The following is a 27,618-nucleotide window of genomic DNA, read 5'->3' on the forward strand; positions in this document are numbered from 1 at the left end:
TTTATTTAACTTGGCAAGTCAGTTAAGAACAAATTCCTATTTACAATGAAATGATACCTAAAGGCCTCCTGCAGGGACAGGGCCTGGGATTAAAAATACTAAATAAATTAAATAAAAATATTGGACAAAACACACATCATGACAAGAGACAACACAACACTACATAAATAGAGACCTAAGACCGCAACATAGCATGGCGATTTTCATGAGCTCGCCTTGACTGACAGCTCTTTGAAACTCCTATGTCAAGTAACTTGGATGAAGTGTTGCAGTAAAATCATCTCAAGCTAATTTGGTGAAACACAAAGCAACTCAAACAACATTGAAATTGCATCAATGATATCCTTCATTGTTTATACATCTCCTGTTTTGCTCTAGTTCACAGCAGCACTGTCAGATAAGTTGACTTGACAACTAAGTATGTTTGTGCCTCAGTATCAAATCAAATGTTATTTGTCACATGTGCCGACTACAACAGGTAGGAAATTATTTACTAAATTAGCTATTTTCTTTATTTGATAAAATATCGAAAATAAAAGAACAGTAAGGAGGCTATATACAGGGGGTACAGGTTAGTTGAGGTAATATGTACATGCAGTGGTGTGGAAAAAGTACTCAATTGCCAGACATTAGCAAAAGTAAATATACCTTAATAGAAAATGACTCAAGTAAAAGTGAGTCACCCAGTAAAATACTACTTCAGTAAAAGTCTAAAAGTATTTGGTCTTAAATATACTTACTAATCAAAAGTAAATGTAATTGCTAAAATATAGTATCAAAAGTATAAATCATTTCACATTCCTTATATTAAACAAATGGCACAATTTGATTTAGATTTTATTTTAATTCGATTGTATTTTTGTAGATAGCCAGGGGCTCCAACACTCAGACATAATACATAGTACAAGGTACCCCCAAAAACTACTTCAGTCGTATTTTAAAGTATTTTTACTACATGTTCACCATTGTGCACACCTGGGTAAAGTGACAATGCATTGATAATAAACAGCGAGTAGCAGCAGCGTAGAAAAAGTTTGGGGGTAGAAGCTGTTAAGGAGCCTTTTGGACCTAGACCTGGCACTCCGGTACCGCTTGCCGTGCGAAAGCAGAGAGAACAGTCTACGACTTGGGTGGCTGGAGTCTTTGGCAATTGCCTCTGATTAAGAGGTGTCTGCATCACATCCTACTGCAGCAAAAGGACATCGGCTAGCTGGCCAATGAAGTGGATCTATTACACGAACAAGGATCCTTTCAGTAGGCTACAACAACATGAGAAGTGAGTATTTCTAATCTCTCTTTCCCTCCCTGTGTGTAGCGAGTTTAGAAATGGTGAATGTAATGGACCGAGGTAAAGACCGTTTCAGGTTGGATATTCGACGGATATTCGCCTGTAGTTTTCCTTACCTCCACCAACAGCAGTTAGGGACCGTCAACATTATGACAAATCAAATTAAAAAAATGTCAATAGCTATTTAACCATTACTCCTAAAACGTTCAAACTGGTTCTAGCTAACCCAATGGTATAAACACACATTGCACACATCTCTTTTGTCGATTTACATCTCGCACTATTTTAAATTATTTATTTACATCTTTGAATTTCAATAGCTCATTAATCATATGACCTACTGGACTCAAACAAGGTTCAGAATGTCCACTGACTACCCTTCTATATTGCACAACCTTTAGTTTGTCCATTTTCATCCCACACATTTTTACATGAATTTTCCAAATGTAAAATTTCAATAGCTCCTTGGTCATGTGACCTAGTGACTTCAAGCAAGGTTCAGTATGTCCACTCAGTGGGCCTATCTATTAATAAGCATTTTTCTATGGCTGGCCTTGCTTTCCACCTGGCTACCCCTACCCCGGTCAACAGCTCTGCACCACCCACAGCAACTTGCCCAAGCCTCCCCCATTTCTCCTTCACCCAAATCCAGATACCTGATGTTCTGAAAGAGTTGCAAAATCTGGACCCCTACAAATCAGCTGGGCTAGACAATCTGGACCCTCTCTTTCTAAAATGATCTGCCGAAATTGTTGCAAACCCTATTACTAGCCTGTTCAACCTCTCTTCCGTATCGTCTGAGATCCCCAAAGATTGGAAAGCTGCCGGGGTCATCCCCCTCTTCAAAGGGGGAGACACTCTAGACACAAACTGTTACAGACCTATATCTATCCTACCCTGCCTTTCTAAGGTCTTCGAAAGCCAAGTTAACAAACAGATCAAAGACCATTTCGAATCCCACCGTACCTTCTCCGCTATGCAATCTGGTTTCCGAGCTGGTCATGCGTACACCTCAGCCACGCTCAAGGTCCTAAACGATATCAGAATTGCCATCGACAAAAGACAATACGGTGCAGCCGTCGACCTGGCCAAGGCTTTCGACTCTGTCACTGTATTATTATCAGCAGACTCAACAGCCTTGGTTTCTCAAATGATTGCCTCGCTTGGTTCACCAACTACTTCTCTGATAGAGTTCAGTGTGTCAAACCGGAGGGCCTGTTGTCCGGACCTCTGGCAGTCTCTATGGGGGTGCCACAGGGTTCAATTCTCGGGCCGACGCTTTTCTCTGTATATATCAATGAAGGCGTTCTTGCGGCTGGTGATTCTCTGATCCACCTCTACGCAGACGACACCATTCTGTATACTTCTGGCCCTTCTTTGGAGACTGTGTTAACTAACCTCCAGACGAGCTTCAATGCCATACAACTCTCCTTCCGTGGCCTCCAACTGCTCTTAAAACGCAAGTAAAACTAAATGCATGCTCTTCAACCGATCGCTGCTCGCACCTGTTCGCACATCCAGCATCACTACTCTGGACGGTTCTAACTTAGAATATGTGGACAACTACAAATACCTAGGTGTCTGGTTAGACTGTAAAGTCTCGTCACAGACTCACATTAAGCATCTCCAATCCAATATTAAATCTATAATCGGCTTCCTATTTTGCAACAAAACATCCTTCACTCATGCTGCCAAACATACCCTCGTAAAACTGACTATCCTACCGATCCTTGACTTCGGCAATGTCACGAACACTCTACTCAGCAAATTGGATGCTGTCTATCACAATGCCATCCGTTTCGTCACCAAAGCCCCATATACTACCCACCACTGCGATCTGTATGCTCTCGTTGGCTGGCCCTCGCTTCATACTCTTCGCCAAACCTACTGGCTCCAGGTAATCTATAAGTCCTTGTTAGGTAAAGCCCCGCCTTATCTCAGCTCACTGGTCACCATAGCAGCACCCAACCGTAGCACGTGCTCCACCAGGTATATTTCACGGGTCACCCCCAAAGCCAATTTCTCCTTTGGCCGCCAGTTCTCTGCTGCCAATGACTGGAACGAATTGCAAAAGCTGTAGACTCATATCTTCCTCACTATCTTTAAGCATCAGCTATCAGAGAGGCTTACAGATCATTTTAATTTTCTTTGCACCCCAGTATCTCTACTTGCACATTAATATTCTGCACATCTATCACTCGTGTTTATTTGCGAAATTGTAATTATTTCCCCACTACGGCCTATCTATTGCCTTACCTCTTTAATCTTACTACATTTGCACACACTGTATATACACTTTTCTAGTGTGTTATTGACTGTACATTTGTTTATTCCATATGTAACTTTGTGTTGTTCTTTGTCACACTGCTTTGCTTTATCTTGGCCAGGTCGCAGTTGTAAATGAGAAGTCGTTGTCAACTGGCCCACCTGGTTAAATAAAGGTGTTCTCAACTGGCCGACCTGGTTCAATAAAGGTGTTCTCAACTGGCCGACCTGGTTCAATAAAGGTGTTCTCAACTGGCCGACCTGGTTAAATAAAGGTGTTCTCAACTGGCCGACCTGGTTAAATAAAGGTGTTCTCAACTGGCCGACCTGGTTAAATAAAGGTGTTCTCAACTGGCCGACCTGGTTAAATAAAGGGCAAATAAAAAATACATTTAAAAAATATATACTATATATGTGAATGTCTTATGTCCGTCCTACCTAGTGGTTAGAGCGTTGGACTAGTAATCGGAAAGTTGCAAGTTCAAACCCCCGAGCTGACAAGGTACAAATCTGTCGTTCTGCCCCTGAACAAGGCAGTTAACCCACTGTTCCTAGGCCGTCATTGAAAATAAGAATTTGTTCTTAACTGACTTGCCTAGTTAAATAAAGGTAAAATATATATATATATATTTTTCAATGTAGTGTTGGTACATGGAATATTCCTCAACTGCATATATCATAAATTGCTATTGCAAATAGAAGTATTATGTTCAACAAGTGACATTTTCAGATATTATTTTGACAAACACACTTTGGTGCTTACAATTCATTCTCTAATGTCATACATTTGGTGGTCACTGTCATCTGTGATCTTTGTGATATGCCTTTCTTTAAGCACTTAATGATGAAACTGTCACTTCATATTTTTTTCTTAGTCTACAAACGCTCTACATGTATTCACTCTGTGAGGGTTGGATCCTATATGCTACGTTTATTATTGTCCTGTAAATGGTTCAGTACCTATAATTTAGGCTGTGTGGAGAATGGGGAATAAAGGAAATGATCTCTACTGCTAAATTACTACTAGATTATAGTGATAAGGAAAACGGCATACAAATTTGGCCTGTATTCATTTGCCTATAACTAATCAGAATCCCATTATGTTTACATTATAAAAAAAGAGTACTTCAAAATGAGAAGATCCTGATATGGAAAAGACGACTGGGTGGACATAGTGTTATATTTTCAATAATGAATGGTTAGCTGTTATGTGACAATTGTTGTAGATGGCCTGTAAAGCTTACAGATTTAAGTCTAATAGCATGAGATGAAAGGAGACAAATATTAGAGTGTGTGATATGAAGGCATAGTCAGTGGACATTCTGAACCTTGTTTGAGGTCATTAGGTCACATGACCAAAGAGCTATTGAAATTTTACACTTTGAAAAATGCATGTAAAAACGTGTGATATTAAAATGGAGAACATAAAGGGTGTGCAATAGAAGGGTAGTCAGTGGACCAAGGAACTATTGAAATTCATGTCCAAATCGTGAAAATAACACCTGTGCAATGTTGTGCGCAATTCTTCCAAAATCATGACACTTATTTGGAGTCAGTGGCTCAAGTGGTTTGAAAGCGGAATATTCGTTGAATATCCAAATTGAAACGGTATTTATCTCGGTGTGTAATGGAGTTAAAAACATACCTTAAACAACCTCCTCAGATAGTTTAGTCTTTATCCATAGCTCAAACGGTTGGTATGTTGTCAAGTAGGGCAGTCACGTGTGTTTGATCAGAAGATCACTGGTTCGAGCCCAGTATGGAGATAGGGACAGTGGAGGAAGTTATACTGTTACCAGGACACGGACGTCCATCTCACTCGACAGGGCTACTAGGAGATATAGGAGAGGGTACAACAGAATGCTGAGGGGGCACAAGTTTTATACACATGCAAACTCTGTTTTAAACTCTTTTTGTTTTCCAGACCCATTTCAATATCATGTCTTTATAGTTGCTCTTGATAACGGCATTCTCCGTCTCCGGTTTAGTGCACGCTGTTCCAAGCCGTGGCAGGTCTTTCAATTCAGTTCGTGTAATAATAAAGGATAATCATAGACCACCCTATTATTTAATGTATCTATTTCCATTATCATTGGTGTGTAGTAAAAACCCCAACCCACATGGGATCGCCACCCGCTGATAAAAACAGAAAAAGAATGCGGAAGTAAAACTGGGAGCGGGTTTGTTTTGTTTGTTGCCATCATTCTTTCCTCGTGGACGAAGCCATACTAGCTGAATACCCAACTCTCAGTCCACTGCAACATGTCTAAACTCCAGTCGTTTCGTGTGTTTTTAAATGAGCGTTTAACTGCAGCAGCTGTGGAGATTTTCGGGGCAGTTGAAGAAACAGTAGCGGAGTACCACGAGGAGAATGATCGGCTACGTAGACTGCTGCGGATCACACCGATTATAAAACGATGTAACGTAGGTTCGTATGTAGATCACTAGCAGTTCTGCTCAATAAATAAACTGTTTCAGTGATCACCATTTCAATATGTAAAAAAAAAAACTATTACCCGTTTCTAAAACCAGAGGCCCAACATCGCGAGACTTCCAAACGCAGGTTCGTCAGACTAGGGGCCTCTTAACAGTCGCTAACGTTACACATTACATATCTGCGTGCTTCATTTCTGAAAAGACTGCGCAATTACACAAATAGTAAGATTTATAAACTTGGCGTACGCCTGTTTGCCATTATAAATCAGCCCCGTCCTGAAACTGCGCGCGTGAATGAGCATTAAAACTCTGCCTGAAAAACGTCCATTCATCGTTTTATAACGCGCTCATTTGCTGTATACTTTGGAAGAATTGGAATTAGGCCAAGGCCGTTTAAAGGAAATATAGCAACGGCGGAACGTGATCAAATGTCTCTGGAGGTGTTGGCAGACTGTTTAAAACTTTTACAGTAACATTTGCTATATTTTGACCATTTCTGAAAGAACTACAATTGAAAATGGTCGTGGACCTGTAAACGGATCGTTTGAATTCAATAGCCTAATGATTTGCGATTACTTTTCCCCGAACGTAAATATTCTGCACTGCCCGCGAATTCTGAAACATTATTTTTGAGTGGACAGACTAGACAATGTAAAACATATAGCCTATGCCTAGTTACAGTGGAAGGCCCCATAACCTACACACGTCAAAGTAAAATATAAACTCTGTTCATCGGTTAAATTCTACCCCCCCTTGGATACAGGCTATTATTTCAAGTATTTTACTCTATTAGATACAATTTAAATGAGACGGGCGTGGTCATTCGCTGTAAACTAAAGCTTCTTCGGGAATATGAACGCATCATGGCCAGAAAAAGTGGCGTGGGATATATTCTGCAATGATTATGAAAATATATATTATGTTTATAAATTAAATATTGTTTACTTGAGACAAAATAAAGACAAAATAAACGAAAATTGGAAAGATGACCCTTCTGTTTTTACCATTAATGCGCTTCAGATCACATAGAGCAAAATTCTTCAAATAGTTGATCTATTTACTACTGTAAAGTGGTTCCAATGAAATGAGGGATGGGACGTTTGTAGGCCTATAGGCTACTTCGCGAGTATGAAACCATCACAGTCCAAAAACGAAAGAAATGTATTCTGCAATGATCATGGAAATAAAATGGTAAATAGATGCCTAATTTATTTCCAGGATGTATCACATCCGGTCGTAATTGGGAGACCCATAGGGCGGCGCATAATTGGCCCAGCTTCGTCCGGGTTTGGCCGGGTATAGGCCATCATTGTAAATAAGAATTTGTTCTTAACTGACTTGCCTAGTTAAATAAATAGAAAATACACTTTACAATGGAAAGATGAAGAAAAAAATGGATCTCCACTAACAGAATCTTGTTATTATTTTGAATAAGAGTGCCATCATCAGGTAAGTTAACTGAAAACACAATTCTCATTTCCAGCAACAACCTGGGGAATAGTTACAGAGGAGATGAATGAGCCAATGGGAAGCTGTAGATGATTAGGTTGCCAGATTGGGCTTTTAGCCAAGAATTGACACCCATACTCTATGATAAGTGTCATGGGATCTCTAGTGACCAAAGAGTCAGGACACCTATTTAACATCCCAGCTGAAAGACTGAACCCAACACAGGACAATGTCCTTAATCACTGCTCTGGGATAAGTTTTTTTACCAGAGGAAACAGTGCCTCATACTGGTTCTCCAACACCAACACCACCACTAGGCTACTTTTACAACAATTGTAATGAAATACTTAAACCACTAGAAACACATGTTCTTAAATTTGTGGGAGGATAAGCACATTCTCATGTCAAGTTAAGTTTTTAGAAATGCCAACTTTTCTGTGAACTGGCACACACTTTTTGTGGCAGATTTTGTGCGTTGCCATGTTTTTAAATGAGGCCCCAGTGTCGTCACTAGTTGCCACAAAGTCATAAACCCTGCCCATTTCTAAAAATCCTATTTTAAACCTAACCTTAAATTAAGCAGATTTTTGTTTGCACGGGGGTGGCAGCATCATGGACTGGTGCACTTCACAAATAGATGGCATCATGAGGCAAGACAATTATGTGGATATATTGAAGCAACATCTCAAGACATCAGTCAGGAGGTTAAAGCTTGGTCGCAAATGGGTCTTCCAAATGGACAATGACCCCAAGCATACTTCCAAAGTCGTGGCAACATGACTTAAGGACAACAAAGTCAAGGTATTGGAGTGGCCACCACAAAGCCCTGACCTCAATCCCATAGAAAATTTGTGGGCAGAACTGAAAAAGCTTGTGTGAGCAAGGAGGCCTACAAACCTGACTCAGTTACACCAGCTCTGTCAGGAGGAATGGGCCAAAATTCACCCAATTTATTAAGGGAAGCTTGTGGAAGGCTACAAGAAAAGTTTGATCCAAGTTAAACAATTTAAAAGCAATGCTACAAAATACTAAATGAGTGTATTTAAACTTCTGACCCACTGGGAATGTGATGAAAGAAATACAATCTGAAAGAAATAATTCTCTCTACTATTATTCTGACATTTCACATTCGTAAAATAAAGTGGTGATCCTAACTGACCTAAAACAGGGAATTTTTACTAGGATTAAATGTCAGGAATTGTGAAAGATTAAATGTATTTGGCTAAAATGTATGTAAACTTCCGACTTCAACTGTATCCTGAACAAAAATATAAATGCAACATGCAGCAATTTCTAAGATTTTACAGAGTTTCAGTTCATATAAGGAAATCAGTCAATTTAAATTCATTAGGCACTAATCTATGGATTTCATGACTGGGCAGCGGTGCAGCCATGGGTGGGCCTGGGAGGGCTTAGGACCACCCACTGGGCAGCCGTGGGTGGGCCTGGGAGGGCTTAGGACCACCCACTGGGCAGCGGTGGGTGGCTGCACCGCCAATCAATCAGAATTAGTTTCTCCCACAAAAGGGCTTTATTACAGACAGAAACACTCCTCAGTTTCATCAGAGATCTGGGTGGCTGGTCTCAGACAATTCCGCTGGTGAGGAAACCGGATGTGGAGGTCCTGGGCTGGCAGGGTTACATGTGGTCTGCGGTTTTTAGTCTCGTTGGATGTAATGTCAAATTCTCTAAAACACCTTTGCAGGCAGTTTATGGTAGGGAATTGAATGTTAAATTATCTGGCAATAGCTCTGGTGGACAATCCTGCTGTCAGCATGTCAATTCAAATCAAATGTTATTTGACACATGCGCCAAATACAACAGGTGTAGTAGACCTTACAGTGAAATGCTGAATACAACAGGTGTAGACCTTACAGTGAAATGCTGAATACAACAGGTATAGACCTTACAGTGAAATGCTTACAAGCCTTTACCTAACAATTGCACGCTCACTCAAAACTTGTCATCTGTGGCTTTGTGTTGTGTGACAAAACTGCATATTTTAGAGTGGCCTTTTATTGTACCCAGCACAAGGTGCACCTGTGTAATGGTGTTTTTGAATCAGCTTCTTGATATGCCACACCTGCCAGGTGGATGGATTCTTGGCAAAGGAGAAATAATCATCAATGGAGAGAGAAAATCTTTTTGTCCGTATGGAACATTTCTGGGATCTTTTATTTCAGCTCATGAAACATGGGACCAGTACTTTACATGATGTTGGTGTTCAGTGTACATCGTTACAGTTGTTGGTCAGCTAGCTTGATAATTTTAGCCATATTATCCTTGACATTGCAATTGCACCTCAAAACAAGACCTGGTATCAAGAACAAGATACAACTAGCTGAAACAATCCAACTGTGATTCCTCACATGGCAGCTTCTTGTAATTTTTTGCTAGCTATCGGACTGTTCAGAATCTTGACAAAGCACGGCTTCCGGCCACATCGATGCACGCACATCTTTTCGTGACGTTGTCAGCCAACCCATCTATATATGAATGGACAAAACCATTGATCACGTGACGCCATTAATTCCTATGTGAAGACACAACAGTGCATAAGAAGCCAAATTAAGTAGTTTAAGATTTAGTCTCATGGAGACACCATGGGGCAGCAAGGTAGCCTAGTGGTTAGAGCATTGGACTAGTAACCAGAAGGTTGCAAGTTCAAACCCCCGAGCTGACAAGGTACAAATCTGTCGTTCTTCAGTTAACCCACTGTTCCTAGGCCGTCATTGAAAATAATAATTTGTTCTTAACTGACTTGCCTAGTTAAATAAAGGTTAAAAAAATTAAAATGAGCAGTTTGAGCTACTCCAGGGAGTGATGTTGCAGGCTAGCTCAGTGCTGCCTCTCATTGAGTAAATAGGTACTGCAGGCTACTTAACTTATTTTGTGTGCAATTTAAAAAATAATGGGTTCAAGGACACACATCTGGTGTATTAAAATCAATTATTGGCACAATGATTGACTTAAATGTTTTTACAGAAAGATTGACCATGAAGATCGCCATTTTTCTATTCACTATAAAGGGGAATCCTGTTCTGATAACAATGCCTGCAGTACCGTGGTTGGCCTTGAACTTCCATGACTTCAATGTGCAGTTGTTCTCCCCTGGGGTGCGTTCAGTTCATTTGCTACGTTGCGGAACGGTTTGTACTAAACGACAAGTTTTCCCAAAACGTTATTGTACGTTCTTGACAGACTTTTAGATACGTTTCTTCCGTTTGGTGGGTGTGCCACGGTGTATCTTGAAGCAATGAGTGATGTACTTATAGGGCAGCGGTACATTTTGCACCACAACCCAACCCATCGATAAGAAACATTACTGTGCAGCCGTATTCATTGATCTGGCCAAGGCTTTCGACTCTGTCAATCACCACATCCTCATCGGCAGACTCGACAGCCTTGGTTTCTCAAATGATTGCCTCGCCTGGTTCACCAACTACTTCTCTGATAGAGTTCAGTGTGTCAAATCGGAGGGTCTGCTGTCCGGACCTCTGGCAGTCTCTATGGGGGTGCCACAGGGTTCAATTCTTGGACCGACTCTCTTCTCTGTATACATCAATGAGGTCGCTCTTGCTGCTGGTGAGTCTCTGATCCACCTCTACGCAGACGACACCATTCTGTATACTTCCGGCCCTTCTTTGGACACTGTGTTAACAACCCTCCAGGCAAGCTTCAATGCCATACAACTCTCCTTCCGTGGCCTCCAATTGCTCTTAAATACAAGTAAAACTAAATGCATGCTCTTCAACCGATCGCTACCTGCACCTACCCGCCTGTCCAACATCACTACTCTGGACGGCTCTGACTTAGAATACGTGGACAACTACAAATACTTAGGTGTCTGGTTAGACTGTAAACTCTCCTTCCAGACCCATATCAAACATCTCCAATCCAAAGTTAAATCTAGAATTGGCTTCCTATTTCGCAACAAAGCATCCTTCACTCATGCTGCCAAACATACCCTTGTAAAACTGACCATCCTACCAATCCTCGACTTTGGCGATGTCATTTACAAAATAGCCTCCAATACCCTACTCAACAAATTGGATGCAGTCTATCACAGTGCAATCCGTTTTATCACCAAAGCCCCATATACTACCCACCATCGCGACCTGTACGCTCTCGTTGGCTGGCCCTCGCTTCATACTCGTCGCCAAACCCACTGGCTCCATGTCATCTATAAGACCCTGCTAGGTAAAGTCCCCCCTTATCTCAGCTCGCTGGTCACCATAGCATCTCCCACCTGAAGCACACGCTCCAGCAGGTATATCTCTCTAGTCACCCCCAAAACCAATTCTTTCTTTGGCCGCCTCTCCTTCCAGTTCTCTGCTGCCAATGACTGGAACGAACTACAAAAATCTCTGAAACTGGAAACACTTATCTCCCTCACTAGCTTTAAGCACCAACTGTCAGAGCAGCTCACAGATTACTGCACCTGTACATAGCCCACCTATAATTTAGCCCAAACAACTACCTCTTTCCCAACTGTATTTTATTTATTTATTCAGCTCCTTTGCACCCCATTATTTTTATTTCTACTTTACACATTCTTCCATTGCAAAACTACCATTCCAGTGTTTTACTTGCTATATTGTATTTACTTTGCCACCATGGCCTTTTTTGCCTTTACCTCCCTTCTCACCTCATTTGCTCACATTGTATATAGACTTGTTTATACTGTATTGACTGTATGTTTGTTTTATTCCATGTGTAACTCTGTGTCGTTTTATCTGTCGAACTGCTTTGCTTTATCTTGGTCAGGTCGAAATTGTAAATGAGAACTTGTTCTCAACTTGCCTACCTGGTTAAATAAAGGTAAAATAAAAATAAATAAATACATTTTAACTGGTCGCTCAGTACAGCGACGTTTTTGTTCAATTGGACGGTCTATTACGTTCTTATGTACTGAATGTGGCCCTGGTTAGACCCAATGACGTGTGTCTGCACATGCGTTTAGCTAGCTAACGTCGCCATGACATCGCCTACATGCGTGATCGGGGATTTATTTTTAAGAAGCGGTTTCTACATCTCTTCATAACAAACCATCTTTGCTAATACCGTACATGGATACAAACATTGTCACGAAAACCAAGAAGTGATTTGAATTCGTAAATTAAAAAAATTACAAACAACTTTTGAAATAAATAGCATATAATCAGTTTATTGAGAAGTAATTGATAGTAGATTCTAGTTGTTCAATTATTGAATTGTAATGTTTGTTTACTTCATGAATCTACTTAAAGCTAGAGTCCTTAATTGAAACAATAATGAAGCGGGGTTCCCTGCCTCTATTTTGGTAAAAAAGGTGATGATGAGCCTGGAGAAATGAAACCACTCTCAACAGACTGAGCTATGGCTGCAAGGTCTGAACCATCAAAACATTGTATGTATTAACTAAGGATTCTAGTTTAACTTCTAATTGACCCCAACCCTGATGTCTAAAAGCTGTATAGATAACCTATGCTCCTCTCTCCTTTCCTCCAGATTCCCTGCAGCTCTCTGTCTCTGAAGAGGAGGTTCTCCCTGAGCAGCAGCACTGTGAGCAGGAGTGGAGCCCCAGTCTGGGGCAGGAGAACCCAGAACTTCCACAGATTAAAGAGGAACAGGTGGAACTCAGGACCAGTCAGGAGGAAGAGCAGCTTCAAGGGCTGGAGGCTGATATCATAGAGTTCAAATTCATTCCTTCCTGTGTGAAAAGTGAATGTGATCAGGAGGACCCACTTCAGTCCTTGACTCTTCCCCAAACCCAGAATGTGGAGAACAGAGAGCGTGACCCTAAACAAGTGGAACTCACACCTTTTGTTACTGTGACCCACCTTAAGGGCCTCTACATTCCCTGTGACCCTCAAGATAATCAAAACAATCTACCCAGCCAAAGCTCAACCTTAAGCAGCGACCCAACGGCACTTGACAGCAGCCCATCGTTGGATCCCAACCCACCATTGGATTCCAGTCCGTCATTGGATTCCAGTCCGTCATTGGATCCAAACCAGTCAATGGTGGAACACTGTTTCAAACCCAGCACCATGTCTAGAAAAACTCACCGCTGCCATGACTGTGGCGAAATGTTTGCAATGAAAGCTGACCTGCAGAGGCATGTGACTCTATTTAAGAAGAGGCCCAGTGAATGTCGCTTCTGCAAAAGAAACTACAACTCCACCTGTAAACTAAAGGCCCATATCCGACTCTGTCACAGTGGGAAACCCTACACCTGCCCTGTTTGTGGCAAGACCTTCAAACTCAAAGGGAATCTGTCCAAGCACATGAGGATTCACACAGGAGTGGGAGAGAAACAATTTATCTGTGGAGACTGTGGGAAAAGCTTCTATCAGAAGGGGGACTTAAGTAGGCATATACGGACTCACACAGGAGAGAAATTATTTATCTGTGGTGATTGTGGGAAAAGCTTCAATTTGAAAGGGAACCTTAGGAAGCACAAACTGACTCACACAGGAGAGAAACCATTTCTCTGTGATGACTGTGGGAAAGGCTTCAGTCAGAAGGGGACCCTAAGGAAGCATAAACTGACTCACACAGGAGAGAAACCATTTAGCTGTGGAGACTGTGGGAAAAGCTTCAGTCAGAAGGGGACCCTAAGGAAGCATAAACTGACTCACACAGGAGAGAAACCATTTAGCTGTGATGACCGTGGGAGGGGGGGTGAATGAGCCAAGTGGAAGCTGGGGATGATTAGGTGGTGGAGATGGTATGAGGGCCAGATTGGGAATGTAGTCTCTCTTGCTTTCTGTGTGTGTAAAGCCAAACTGTTTTAAATGCATTGGTTTTTTCAGTCACATTTCATTAACGTTCTTTATAATTGCTGTTCATAACTGCCTTCTCTGGTTTAGTGCTTGCTGTCCCATCGGTTCCAAGCAGCTGCCATTAGTCACGTGTTACAATGTGTTGTCTTTTAATTCAGTTCATGCAAGGAATGATCATCCTAGATCAGCCTATTACTTAACACGTGGGAAAACAATTATATCATATTTTTACGTTATAATTTGTATGGAGCTTGTAGTATAACCCCACCCACATCGGGGCGCTTTGTTATGTTTATGGACTAGCCACCCGCTGATAAAAACGGAATAAGACAATACGGAAGAAACTGTGAGCGGATTGTTTTGTTTGTGCCCACCATTCTTTCCTCGTGGACGAAGACATACTAGCTGAATACCCAACTCTCCGTTGACAGAAACATGTCTAAACTTCAGTCGTTTCGTGTGTTTTTAAATGAGCTTTTAACAGCGGCAGCTGTGGAGATTTTCGAGGCACTTGAGCAAACAGTAGCGGAGTACCACGAGGAAAATGTTCGACTACGGAGACTGCTGCGGATCACACCGGAAATACAACTACGTAGAATAGGTTCGTGTATAGATATACTGATAGCTACAGTTCTACTCAATAAATAAACCGTTTAGGCTTTCAGTGATCACAATTTTACCATGTTTTATGAACTATTACTAGTGATGGGGAGAACGAGGATTTATGAAGCCTTTGGGGCTTTTCACTAAATTGTGCCTAAAACAAGGCCACAGGTTCTGATCTGAAAGCCCAGTTTCAACTGTTCTGAGAGGACAGCTTCGGTATTACAGTTTAACTGAACACCGGCCAAGACAAATTCCATAGATAGAAACCGTGGTGTCATATATTTGTAGGCACTAACTCTGGCATAGTTAGTTGAAAAAAAGCAGGCGAGAAAATTGAATGGGGTTTTGGTCTGTGGTAAACACAGGCTTAGGAGATATTATACGTTTTGTTCTCTGAGAATCTTCATCAGCTAATGTCACTTTTTGTGAATTTTGAAGAAATTGTTGTGAAAAAAGTACAAAGCCATAACTGCAGGAGGTAGGGGTGCTGCATCACCCCCTGATTAATTAACAAAATATACTTATTTCAATGTAATTTATTTCCCACTTATTATATTACTCCCATGGGCTTTATTATTCCTGTGAGCAGACAGAAAATGACTCCTCAGCAGCACCCTTCCTTTGGCAGCGATTACAGCTGGATACATGTTTTGTAATATTCTTTGTTCTCTGTCTATTGGGTTGTTATTGTGGAGTAACGACAATATAGTTGATCCATCCTCAGTTATCTCCTCTCACAGCCATTAAACTCAACTGTCTAAAGTCCCCATGGGCCTCATGGTGTAGTCCCTGAGCGGTTTCCTTCCTCTCCGGCAAATTACTTTGAAAGGACGCCTGTATCTTTGTAGTGTCTAGGTGTATTGATGCCCCATCCAAAGTAATTCATATCTTCACCATGCTTAAAGGGATATTCAATGTCTGTTTTTATTTTACCCATCTACCAATAGGTGCCTTTCTTTGCGAGGCATTGGAAAACCTCCCTGGTCTTTGTGGTTGAATCTGTGTTTTAAATGTACTGGCCGACTGATGGACCTTACAGATCATTGTATGTGTGGGGTACAGAGATGACGTAGTCATAAAATATATTGAACACACAGTGAGTCCATGCAACTTATTATGTGACTTGTTAAGCAAATGTTTACTCCTGAACTGATTTAGGGCTTGCCATAACAAAGGAGCTGAATACTTATTGACTCAAGACATTAGTATTTAATTTGTAAAAATGTCTAAACGTAATTCCACTTATTTTAAATGGCGAAAGTGCGTAAAGATGAAAGAATTCAGAAATTAAATCTTTAGTTTGAGCTCTATCCAGACTTTTTAAACAATGGCGCGCGACATGGTTCAGAACAAACTACTTTTTCTTTGTTTTGAAATGAACCGCCATGGAGCTAGATTTGTGACCATGTTTACTGTGCAAATGCCACTACAAAATAAGAGTAAAGGAGGACACTGTACAAAACAGCAAACATAGCACATCAGGTGTTTGTGGTAAGCACGGTCACCGTCACCATTTTAGTATAACACAACAACATGTGGAAAAAGTCTTAGGGTATAATTTCTGAAGACACTGTGTATTTTTGGTCTTCATTTAAGGTTAGCGCTATGCAAAAGGTTAACAGTGTGGTTGAGGTTAGGTTTAAAATCAGTTTTTGAAGGGCAACCGAACGCACCGATTCCGCATGTTTTTCTGTTGCTCATTAAGAAGGAGATATGGCGCAGCATCGCAGTGCTAGAGGCGTTACTACAGACCCGGGTTCATTCCCGGGCTGTGCCACAACCGGCCGTGGCTGGGAGTCCCATAGGACGCCGCACAATTAGCCCAGCGTCGTCCGGGTTAGGGGAAGGATTGGCCGGGGAGGCTTTTCTTGGCTCATCACGCCCTAGCGACTCCTTTAGGCAGGCTGGGTACCTTCAGGCTGACCCCAGTCGCCAGTTGAACCGTGTTTCCTCCAACACATTGGTGCGGCTGGCTTCCTGGTTAAGCTGGCGGGTGTTAAGGAGCGCGGTTGGGCAGGTCTTGTTTTGGAGGACTTGTGACTCCACCTTCACCTCTCCCGAGCCCATTGGGGAGTTGCAGCGATGAGACACGATCAAAATGGGGGGGGGGGGGGGTTGATGTGGCAGTTACTAATGTTTGTCCCCATGAGACACCATAGGAACAAAGCCAGTATCACTTCCTCTAATATAATTTAACTCAAATGTTTTGATATTTTAGTTGCACAAATCAAATGTTGTCACATGCGCTGAATACAACAAGGTGGTGAAATGCTTACTCACAATCCCTTTACCAACAATGTAGTTCAAGAAATAGTTAAGAAAATATTTACTAAATAAAGTTACAAATAAATAAAAAGTTACACAATAAAATAACAATAACCAGGCTGAATAGAGGGGGACCAGTACTGAGTCAGTGTGCGGGGGTACAGGTTAGTCAAGGTCATTTGTACATGTAGGTAGGGGTGAAGTGACTATGCATAGATAATAAACAGCGGGTAGCAGCAGTGTAAAAACAAATGGGGGGGTCAATGTAAATAGTCTGGTGGCCATTTGATTAATTGTTCAGCAGTCGTATAGCTTTGGGGGTAGAAGCTGTTAAGGAGCCTTTTGGACCTAGACTTGACGCTCCGGTACCGCTTGCCATGCGGTAGCAGAGAGATCAGTCTATGACTTGAGTCTTTTACAATTCTTTGGGTCTTCCTCTTCCTCCGTCATTGTAAATAAGAATTTGTTCCCAACTGACTTTCCCAGTTAAATAAAGGTAAAAAACAAGAAAACAAGCTTGGCCCCAGTAATGTGCCGTACGTACTACTCTCTGTAGCGCCTTACCGTCGGATGCCGAGCAGTTGCCATACCAGGCAGTGATGCAACCGTTCAGGATGCTCTTGATGGTGCAGCTGTAGAATCTTTTGAGGATCTGGGGACCCATTGGGCGGGAGGTAGCCTAGTGGTTAGTGTTGGGCCAGTAACCGAAAGGCTGCTAGATCAAATCCCCGAGCTGACAAGGTACAAATCTGTCGTTCTGAACAAGGCACTTAACCCACTGTCATTGTAAATAAGAATTTGTTCTTAACTGACTTGCGTAGTTCAATTTAAAAAATAAATGCCAAATCTTTTCAGTCTCCTGAGGGGGAAAATGTGTTGTCGTGACCTCTTCATGACTGTCTTGGTGTGTTTGGACCATGATAGTTTGTTGGTGATGTGGACACCAAGGAACTTGAAACTCTCAACCCACTCCACTGCACCCCCGTCGTTGTTAATGGGGACTGTTGTGTTGTCTGCAAACGTATTGATGGTGTTGCAGTCGTGCTTGGCCACGAAGTCATGGGTGAACAGGGAGTACAGGAGAGGACTAAGCACGCACCCCTGAGGGACCCCAGTGTTGAGGATCAGCGTGGCAGATGTTGTCTACCCTTACGGGTAGCATAGGATCCAGTATAGGATCCAGTTGCAGAGGGAGATGTTTAGTCCCAGGGTCCTTAGCTTAGTGTTGAGCTTTGTGGGCACTATGGTGTTGAATGCTGAGCTGTAGTGAATGAACAACATTCTCACATAGGTGTTCCCTTTGTCCAGGTGGGAAAGGGCAGTGTGGAGTGCAATAGAGATTGCGTCATCTGTGGATCTGTATGCAAATTGGAGGGGTTCTAGGGTTTCCGGGATAATGGTGTTAATGTGAGCCATGACCAGCCTTTAAAAGAACTTCATGGGTACTGATGTGAGTACTACGAGGCGGTAGTCATTTAGGTAGGTTACCTTTGCTTTCTTGGGCACAGGGACTATGGTGCTCTGCTTGAAACATGTACACTACTGGTCAAATGTTTTAGAACAACTACTCATTCAAGGGTTTTCCTTCATTTTTACAATTTTCTACATTGTAGAATAATAGTGAAGACATCAAAACTATGAAAGAACACATATGGAATCATGTAGTAACCAAAAAAGTGTTAATAAACAAATCAAAATATATTTTAAATTTGAGCCACCCTTTGCCTTGATGACAGCTTTGCACACTCTTGGCATTCTCTCGAACAGCTTCCTGAGGTAGTCACCTGAAATGCATTTAAATTTACAGGTGTGCCTTGTTATAAGTTCATTTGTGGAATTTCTATCCTTCTTAATGCGTTTGAGCCAATCAGTTGTGTTGTGACAAGGTAGGGGTGGTATACAGAAGATAGCCCTATTTGGTGAAATACCATATAATGGCAAGAACAGCTCAAATAAGAAAAGAGAAATGACAGTCCATCATTACTTTAAGACATGAAGGTCAGTCCATCATTACTTTAAGACATGAAGGTCAGTCCATCATTACTTTAAGACATGAAGGTCAGTCCATCATTACTTTAAGACATGAAGGTCAGTCCATCATTACTTTAAGACATGAAGGTCAGTCCATCATTACTTTAAGACATGAAGGTCAGTCCATCATTACTTTAAGACATGAAGGTCAGTCCATCATTACTTTAAGACATGAAGGTCAGTCCATCATTACTTTAAGACATGAAGGTCAGTCCATCATTACTTTAAGACATGAAGGTCAGTCCATCATTACTTTAAGACATGAAGGTCAGTCCATCATTACTTTAAGACATGAAGGTCAGTCCATCATTACTTTAAGACATGAAGGTCAGTCCATCATTACTTTAAGACATGAAGGTCAGTCCATCATTACTTTAAGACATGAAGGTCAGTCCATCATTACTTTAAGACATGAAGGTCAGTCCATCATTACTTTAAGACATGAAGGTCAGTCCATCATTACTTTAAGACATGAAGGTCAGTCCATCTGGAACATGTTAAGAAAACTGTGAAAGTTTCTTCAAGTGCCGTCTCAAAAACCATCAAGCACTATGATGAAACTGGCTCTTATGAGGACCGCCACAGGAATGGTAGACCCTGAGTTACCTCTCCTGCAGAGGATACGTTCATTAGAATTACCAGCCTCAAATATTGCAGCTCAAATAAATGCTTCACAGAGTTCAAGTAACAGACACATCAACTGTTCAGAGGAGACTGTGTGAATCAGTCCTTCATGGTCAAATTGCTGCAAAGAAACCTGTACTAGAGGACAGCAATAAGAAGAAGAGACTTGCTTGGGCCAAGAAACACGAGCAATGGACATTAGACCGGTGGAAATTTGGACTTTGGAGTCCAAATTGTAGATTTTTGGTTCCAACTGCCGTGTCTTTGTGAGACGATGTGTGGGTGAACGGATGATCTCTGCATGTGTATTTCCCACCGTAAAGCATGGATGAGGAGGTGTTACAGTGTGGGGGTGCTTTTCTGGTGACAGTGTTTGTGATTTATTTAGAATTCAAGGTACACTTAACCCGCATGGCTACCACAGCATTCTGCAGTGATACGCCATCCTATCTGGTTTGCGCTTAGTGGGTTATCATTTGTTTGTCAACTGGACAATGACCCATCACACCTCCAGGCTGTGTAAGGGCTATTTTTTCAAGAGGGAGAGTGATGGAGTGTTGCATCCGATGACCTGACCTCCACAATCCCCCGACCTCAACCAAATTGAGATGGTTTGGAATGAGTCGGACTGCATAGTGAAGGAAAAGCAGCCAACAAGTGCTCAGCATATGTAGGAACTCCTTCAAGACTGTTGGAAAAACATTCCAGGTGAAGCTGGTTGAGAGAATGCCAAGAGTGTGCAAAGCTGTCATCAAGGCAAAGGGTGGCTATTTGAAGTATCTCAAATATAAAATATATTTTGATTTGTTTAACACTTTTTTGGTTACTACATGATTCCATATGTGTTATTTCATAGTTTTGATGTCTTCACTATTATTCCACAATGTAGAAAATAGTAGAAATAAAGAAAAACCCTTGAATGAGTAGGTGTTCTAAAACTTTTGACTGGTAGTGTAGGTATTACAGACTCGGTCAGGGAGAGGTTGAAAATGTCAGTGAAGACACTTGCCAGTTGGTCTGCTCATGCTCTGAGTGCACATTCTGGAAATCCGTCTGGCCCCATGGATGTTAACCTGTTTAAAGGTCTTGCTCACACCGTCTAGAACAGCTGGTGCTCTCATGCATGCTTCAGTGTTGCTTGCCTCGAAGCAAGCACAAAAGGCATTTAGCTCGTCTGGTAGGCTCTTGTCACTGGGCAGCTCGCGGTTGGGTTTTTCTTTGTAGTTCGTAATAGTTTGCAAGCCCTGCCACATCCGACGAGCATCGGAGCCATTGTAGTAGGATAAAATCTTAGTCCTGTATTGATGCTTTGCCTGTTTGATGGTTCGTCTGAGGGCATAGCAGGATTTCTTATAAGCATCCAGATTAGTATCCTGCTCCTTGAAAGTAGCAGCTCTAGCCTTTAGCTCAGTGCCGATGTTTCCTGTAATCCATGGCTTCTTGTTGGGATATGTACGGTCATCCGCGTCATCTCTCCACTTCCATATTGAGTGAGTTTCTGGTACTTCCTGCTTCAGTTTTTGCTTGTAAGCAGGAATCGGGAAGATACAATTATGATCAGATTTGCCAAATGAAGGGCGAGGGAGAGCTTTGTATGCGTCTCTTTGTGCGGAGTAAAGGTGGTCTAGAGTTTTTTTCCCTCTGGTTACACGTGACATGCTGGTAGAAATGAGGTAAAACGGATTTACATTTGCCTGCATTAAGGTCCCCAGCCACTAGGAGCGCCGCTTCTAGATGAGAATTTTCTTATTTGCTTATGGCGGTATACAGCTCATTGAGTGCAGTCTTAGTGCCAGCATCAGTTTGTGGTAGTAAATAGATGGCTACAAATAGAGGTGAAAACTCTTGGTGGTCTACAGCTTATCATGAGATACTCTCCCTCAGGCGAGCAATACCTCCAGACTTCTTTAATATTAGACATCGCACACCAGCTGTTATTGACAAATGGACACACATTCCCCGCTCCTCGTCTTACCAGACATAGCTGCTCTGTCCTGCCAATGCACGGAAAACCCAGCCAGCTCTATATTATCTGTGTCATCGTTCAGCCACGACTCGGTGAAACATAAGATATTGCAGTTTTTAACATCCCGTTGGTAGGATAGTCTTAATCATAGATCATCCCGTTTATTTTCCAGTGATTGCACGTTGGCCAATAGGACGGATAGTAGTGGCGGTCTACCCACTCGCCAATGAATTCCCACAAGGCACCCTGACCTCTGCCCCCTGTTTCTCAGTTTTTTCTTCACGCGAATGACGAGGATTTGGGCCTGGTCTCAAGGAAGCAGTATATCCTTCACGTCGGACTCATTAAACAAATAATCTTTGTCCGGTTCGAGGTGAGTAATCGCTGTTCTGATATCCAGAAGCTCTTTTTGGTCATAAGAGACGGTAACGGCAACAATATGTACAAAATAAATGACAAACAATGTGAAAAACAAACAAAATAGCACAGTTGGTTGGGAGCCCGTAAAGCGGCAGCCATCCCCTCCAGTGCCATTATTTCATCTAGCTAAGGTGTTTGGTGCAGTTTTACTATGTAAACCAACTGCTGGGCAGGTCTTTCTCACTGTGTTCTGCTGTACAATTCGATAGAGTTAATTCACCACAGCTGTTTTCCCGTGTTAGTGGGCATTGTGGAAATCAAACCCAACCCTCAAGTCATGATGAACACTTGCACTGCAATCTCACAACTCAGTTTTGGAAGAGACTGACTTTATGACCAAAATTAACCTACTTGCACTTTTTAGTCAATTTTGGCACTGGCATAAATGTTCCTGACTTATATTGATGTCACGTATGTTGTTTTCAATTAGAGAAATTGGTTCTTGAGTTCAGTTCTGCTTTAAGGAGATGCATTTTAGAAATAGGTGGGTTTATGACTGTGGCTGTGCCAGCTAGTGACGACTGTCTAAAGGCTCTATAGATAACCTCTGCTCCTCGCTCCTTTCCTCCAGACTCCCTGCAGCTCTCTGTCTCTGAGGAGGAGGTTCTCCCTGAGCAGCAGCACTGAGCAGGAGTGGGGTGCGTTCAGTTCGTTTGCTACGTTGAGGAATGGTTTGTACTGAAGGACAAGATTTCCTAAAACTTCCTGGAACAGACTTTGAGATATGTTCCTCCTTTGGGTGGGTGTGCCGAGGCTTGAAGCAATGACTGACATATTTAAAGGGCAGCAGTGCATTTTGAGCCCACAACCCCTCTGTTTTTCAACTGGTCCCCCAGTACAGCATTGTTTCCTTTCAATTGAACATTCTACTACGTTTTTATGTACTGAACGTAAATATGTAAATAGCTTATTATCATCAGTTTATTGACAAGTAATTGAAAGTAGATTCTAGTTGTTCAATTATTGAATTGTAATTTTAGTTCATGAATCTACATAGTTAAAGCTAGAGTCCTTAATTGAAACAATAATTAAATGGGGGCACCCTGCCTCTGTTTTGGAAAAAAGGTGAAGGATGAACCTGGAGAAATGTAACCACTCAAATTCATCCATGATATCAACATTATAGTTTTAACCATGTTTAGTGGCAGTATTTACATTGTCTACAAACATTGGAGTAAAACAAGCTTATATTTTGGGTTCTGATGTGGGACTGTTCATGAGGCATTTATACGTTATATTCTTCAAGAACCAATGTATATCATTAATTTAGAATTTAAAAAATGTATGGTGCAAATAAGGATTCTAGCTTTAACTTCTAATGGACCCCAACCCTGATGTCTAAAAGCTGTATAGATAACCTCTGCTCCTCTCTCCTTTCCTCCAGATTCCATGCAGCTCTCTGTCTCTGAAGAGGAGGTTCTCCCTGAGCAGCAGTACTGTGAGCAGGAGTGGAGCCCCAGTCTGGGGCAGGAGAACCCAGTGCTTCCACAGATTAAAGAGGAACAGGAGGAACTCAGGACCAGTCAGGAGGAAGAGCAGCTTCAAGGGCTGGAGGCTAAGTTCAAATTCACTCCTTCCTGTGTGAAAAGTGAATGTGATCAGGAGGACCCACTTCAGTCCTTCACTTCTCCCCAAACCCAGACTGTGGAGAACAGAGAGCGTGACCCTAAACAAGTGGATCTCACCTTTTGTTACTGTGACCCACCTTAAGGGTCTCTACATTCCCTGTGACCCACCTTAAGGGCCTCTACATTCCCTGTGATCCACCTTAAGGGTCTCTACATTCCCTGTGACCCACCTTAAGGGCCTCTACATTCCCTGTGACCCTCCAGATAATCAGAACAATCCCTCCAGACAAATCTCAGCTGTAAGTAGCGACCCAGCAGAACTTGACTGCAGCCCGCCATTGGATCCAAATCCATCAGTGGTGGAACACTGTTTCAAACCCAGCACCACGTCTGGAAAAACGTTTGCAGAGAGAACTGACCTGCAGAGGCATGTGACTCTCATCAAGAAGAGACTCCGTGAATGTCGCTTCTGCAAAGAACACTACAACTCGACCTGTAAACTGAAGGCCCATGTCTGCCTCTGTCACAGTGGGAAACCCAACACCTGCCCTGTTTGTGGCAAGACCTTCAAACTCAAAGTAGATCCAAGCACATGAGGATTCACACGGGGGAGAAACTTTATTGTTGTGGCGACTGTGGGAAGAGCTTTAATCGCAAGTGGGCCCTAGCCGCACATATACAGATTCACACAGGAGAAAAAAACATTTAACTGTGCTGACTGCGGGAAAAGCTTCAATTTGAAGGGGAAACTTAGGAAACATAAACATACTCACACAGGAGAGAAATCATTTAGCTGTGGAGACTGTGGGAAAAGCTTCAATCAGAAGGGGGCCCTAATTAAGCATATACGAACTCACACAGGAGAGAAATTATTTAGCTGTGATGAATGTGGGAAAAGCTTCCATTTAAAGGGGAACCTAAAGAAGCATGAACTGACTCACACAGGAGAGAAATCATTTAGCTGTGGTGACTGTGGGAAAACATTCAAACGCAGGGAAATCTTAACCACGCATATACTGACTCACACAGGAGAGAAACAATTTAGCTGTGGTGGCTGTGGGAAAAGCTTCAGCCAGAAGGGGACCCTAACGGTGCATATACGGACTCACACAGGAGAGAAATAAATAAGCTGTGATGTGTGCGGAGAAAGCGTCACTCGAATGTCTAACTTACTGATCCATGTGGAAAACAGGATGAAAACTGAAAGAAAACAGAAAATTAGTACAAAGATCTATTTAGTCACAAGATGAGAATAAAAAGGCAGGATGTGGACAATAGTCTGAGTACACGCTCATAGACTCACATCTATTGGTTGGTGGAGGACAACATGATGATACCTCTCCTAGGGACCTGCTCTCCATGCTTCAGGATTAAAGTTCCTCTGGTCTCTGATCTATTCTATTGGTAACCTGCTGTTTCTCTCCACAGTGCTCTCTGCTACTCTCTGGTCTACATGGAGGGCCTAGCTTCTTTACATCTGTCTGGAGGGAGAGAGAGAGAGGTCACAGAATGAGGTTTCTAGTCTCAACACTCTCCAAGGCTTTTTAGAGGAAAATATTAACTTTTCAGGTCATGTCACAAGTGCCTTCTCCTCTGACATTGGCACTGCTAATGAACTCAGTGATGACACTTCTCCTTTCTCCCCACTAGATGGCACTGTTTGAGATATGATCCCATCACACCATCTCTGTTGTATGTAAAAACGTGTTAGTCATTTGAACTCATTCTTCACAGACCTATGAGGGTATAATGTTAAATGAATCAACACTGTTACCCATTACCAAACACATCGAAACAGACACACACTGTATTACAGCTAAACAGGACCATGCTAAACTGAACCAGACATGACTGACCATAAGGGGATGTCATAGAATAGATGGTGTGTACTGTGGGGCCAAAGGTGACTGTAAATCAGGATTAGGTTAACATCTGAGTGGTATACTACGAAGTAAGCTAAATCAACTCAGGGTTTTCTAAAGCTAACCTGCTTCACATTCCAGCTCAGGCTTCATCCGTACTATGACAGTGGACATTGCTTGTCCGCCTGCCGCTAACTCTAGCAGGCTTGTAGCTGCGCTTCCACGTCACACATGGTTAGTCGAACGCCAAACTCTTCATTGAGACAGTGCTGAGAAATCAACCCGTGTGCGAGTCAGTGCCACATTTTCATTTGTGAAGATTTCAAAATGAAAGAAAATTGATCTTACAGATTCAGCAGACTGGTGTGAAATAGGCTTTTAAAAGTGCTGTCTTTATCTGACTACTTATCATTACTGCTGTCTTTGGTTTGCTTATCGCTCCTTATTCTGTGTGTGAAACAGCTTGTTGTGTTGTGGCCATAGACATAATCCATAGAAGGGTTTTGTGACCTCTGACCCTGTCAATTTGACTGTTAAACTCATGGGTACACTAGCAATGGCTGGCAGTTTGACTTGAATAGGAACTACCATCTATGGATTATATGTCTATGGTTGGTTGTGGCTGGCAGTTTGCCTTGAATAGGAACTACCATCTATGGATTATATGTCTATGGTTGGTTGTGGCTGTCAGATTGACTTGAATACGAACTACCATCTATGGATTAGATGTCTATGGTTGGTTGTGGCTGGCAGTTTGCCTTGATTAAGAACTACCATCTATGGATTCTATTTCTATGGTTGGTTGTGGCTGTCAGTTTGTCTTGAATAGGAACTACCATCTATGGATTCTATTTCTATGGTTGGTTGTGGCTGTCAGTTTGTCTTGAATAGGAACTACCATCTATGGATTAGATGTCTATGGTTGGTTGTGGCTGGCAGTTTGCCTTGATTAAGAACTACCATCTATGGATTCTATTTCTATGGTTGGTTGTGGCTGTCAGTTTGTCTTGAATAGGAACTACCATCTATGGATTCTATTTCTATGGTTGGTTGTGGCTGTCAGTTTGTCTTGAATAGGAACTACCATCTATGGATTCTATTTCTATGGTTGGTTGTGGCTGTCAGTTTGCCTTGAATAGGAACTACCATCTATGGATTCTATTTCTATGGTTGGTTGTGGCTGGCAGTTTGTCTTGCAAATGTCTAAATACAACAGTGAAAAACCTACTGTTTGGTAAGCAAATGCTGTTGTTACTTATTTGTTTTCATTTCAAATGGTCAAAATCACAGTAAGGTACTGAATTGTAACCCAGAAATGATTTGATATGAAGATAAAAACGTCTGCATTAGTCCTTTAAATGCTCTCCGAAGGAGGACATATCATTCTATACATACAGGCTACTATACTAATGAATAAATAAAGCTGAACCCATGTTTGTGCATCAGTGTCCCTCTGCTGAAGAGATGTCTGTATGACATGTTACTATAACAACATTACAATGGCTAAGGCTAGCTGGCCAATGAAGTGGATCTATTGCACTAACGTGGATCCTATCAGTGGGCTACAACAACATGAGAAGTGAGAATGTCAATTGTATTTCTAATCTCTCTCTCTCTCTCTCTCTCTCTCTCATTCCCTTCCTGTGTGGGTGGGTGTAAATCATTTCCCTAGGGACTACAGGAGGTCCTGGTTTACCATTAGGTAGTCTGAGCACTCATAGGCACACCATGTTCAAGAGTGTCACAATGTTAAGTAATTACACACATCACCTGCTACAGAGCTATAGAACAAACCAAGGTCGCCTCATCTCAAGGTTGGAATACATTTACTCCAGAATTGTACAGAGAATTGACTAATATACCCCTTTATCAGAGCCAGAGCATGTCTAGTAAAACATTCATACTTTTAGAAAATGGTATTTTGCTCCAAGTTAGCTTGTTCTTTCAACAGGCCAAGCCAGCGCAGTGTACAATACTTGCTTTTAGCCCATGTCTCTCTCTCTAATAACATACACAAAAGGCAATCATGGAAAGGGGACAGTAGGGCTCTAGACCCCACCCCCCCGCCTGC

At 42.0% G+C, this 27,618-nt stretch overlaps 1 protein-coding gene across 9 annotated transcripts; it reads left to right on the forward strand.

Annotated features, from left to right (window-relative positions):
- The first annotated feature begins 791 nt into the window (after window positions 1-791).
- Window positions 792-26,981, forward strand: LOC116365465 (zinc finger protein OZF-like). Of its 9 annotated transcripts, none has more exons than XM_031818081.1 (3): window positions 792-1,276; window positions 12,750-12,827; window positions 12,929-15,905. In XM_031818081.1, exons 2-3 carry the CDS (start codon window positions 12,797-12,799, stop codon window positions 14,110-14,112), a joined length of 1,215 nt encoding a protein of 404 aa, XP_031673941.1. In that variant the 5' UTR covers window positions 792-1,276; window positions 12,750-12,796; the 3' UTR covers window positions 14,113-15,905. The 9 variants fall into 9 exon arrangements, 4 of the variants coding, with proteins under 4 accessions (XP_031673941.1, XP_031673942.1, XP_031673939.1 ...); XR_004208115.1 differs by lacking the exons at window positions 792-1,276; window positions 12,929-15,905 and adding exons at window positions 5,682-5,981; window positions 23,502-26,981; XM_031818080.1 differs by lacking the exon at window positions 792-1,276 and adding an exon at window positions 5,705-5,981.
- Window positions 26,982-27,618: the final 637 nt, after the last annotated feature.

The sequence above is a fragment of the Oncorhynchus kisutch genome, unplaced genomic scaffold (assembly GCF_002021735.2).
Source record: "Oncorhynchus kisutch isolate 150728-3 unplaced genomic scaffold, Okis_V2 scaffold1247, whole genome shotgun sequence".
NCBI lineage: Eukaryota > Metazoa > Chordata > Actinopteri > Salmoniformes > Salmonidae > Oncorhynchus > Oncorhynchus kisutch.

Bases quoted from the DNA above. Each gene is read 5' to 3' on its own strand.
- LOC116365465 (XM_031818079.1), top strand. From the start codon at position 5,816: ATGTCTAAACTCCAGTCGTTTCGTGTGTTTTTAAATGAGCGTTTAACT. The intron at 5,982-12,928 runs GTTCGTATGTAG...CCTTTCCTCCAG, and splicing joins TATAAAACGATGTAACGTAG to ATTCCCTGCAGCTCTCTGTC.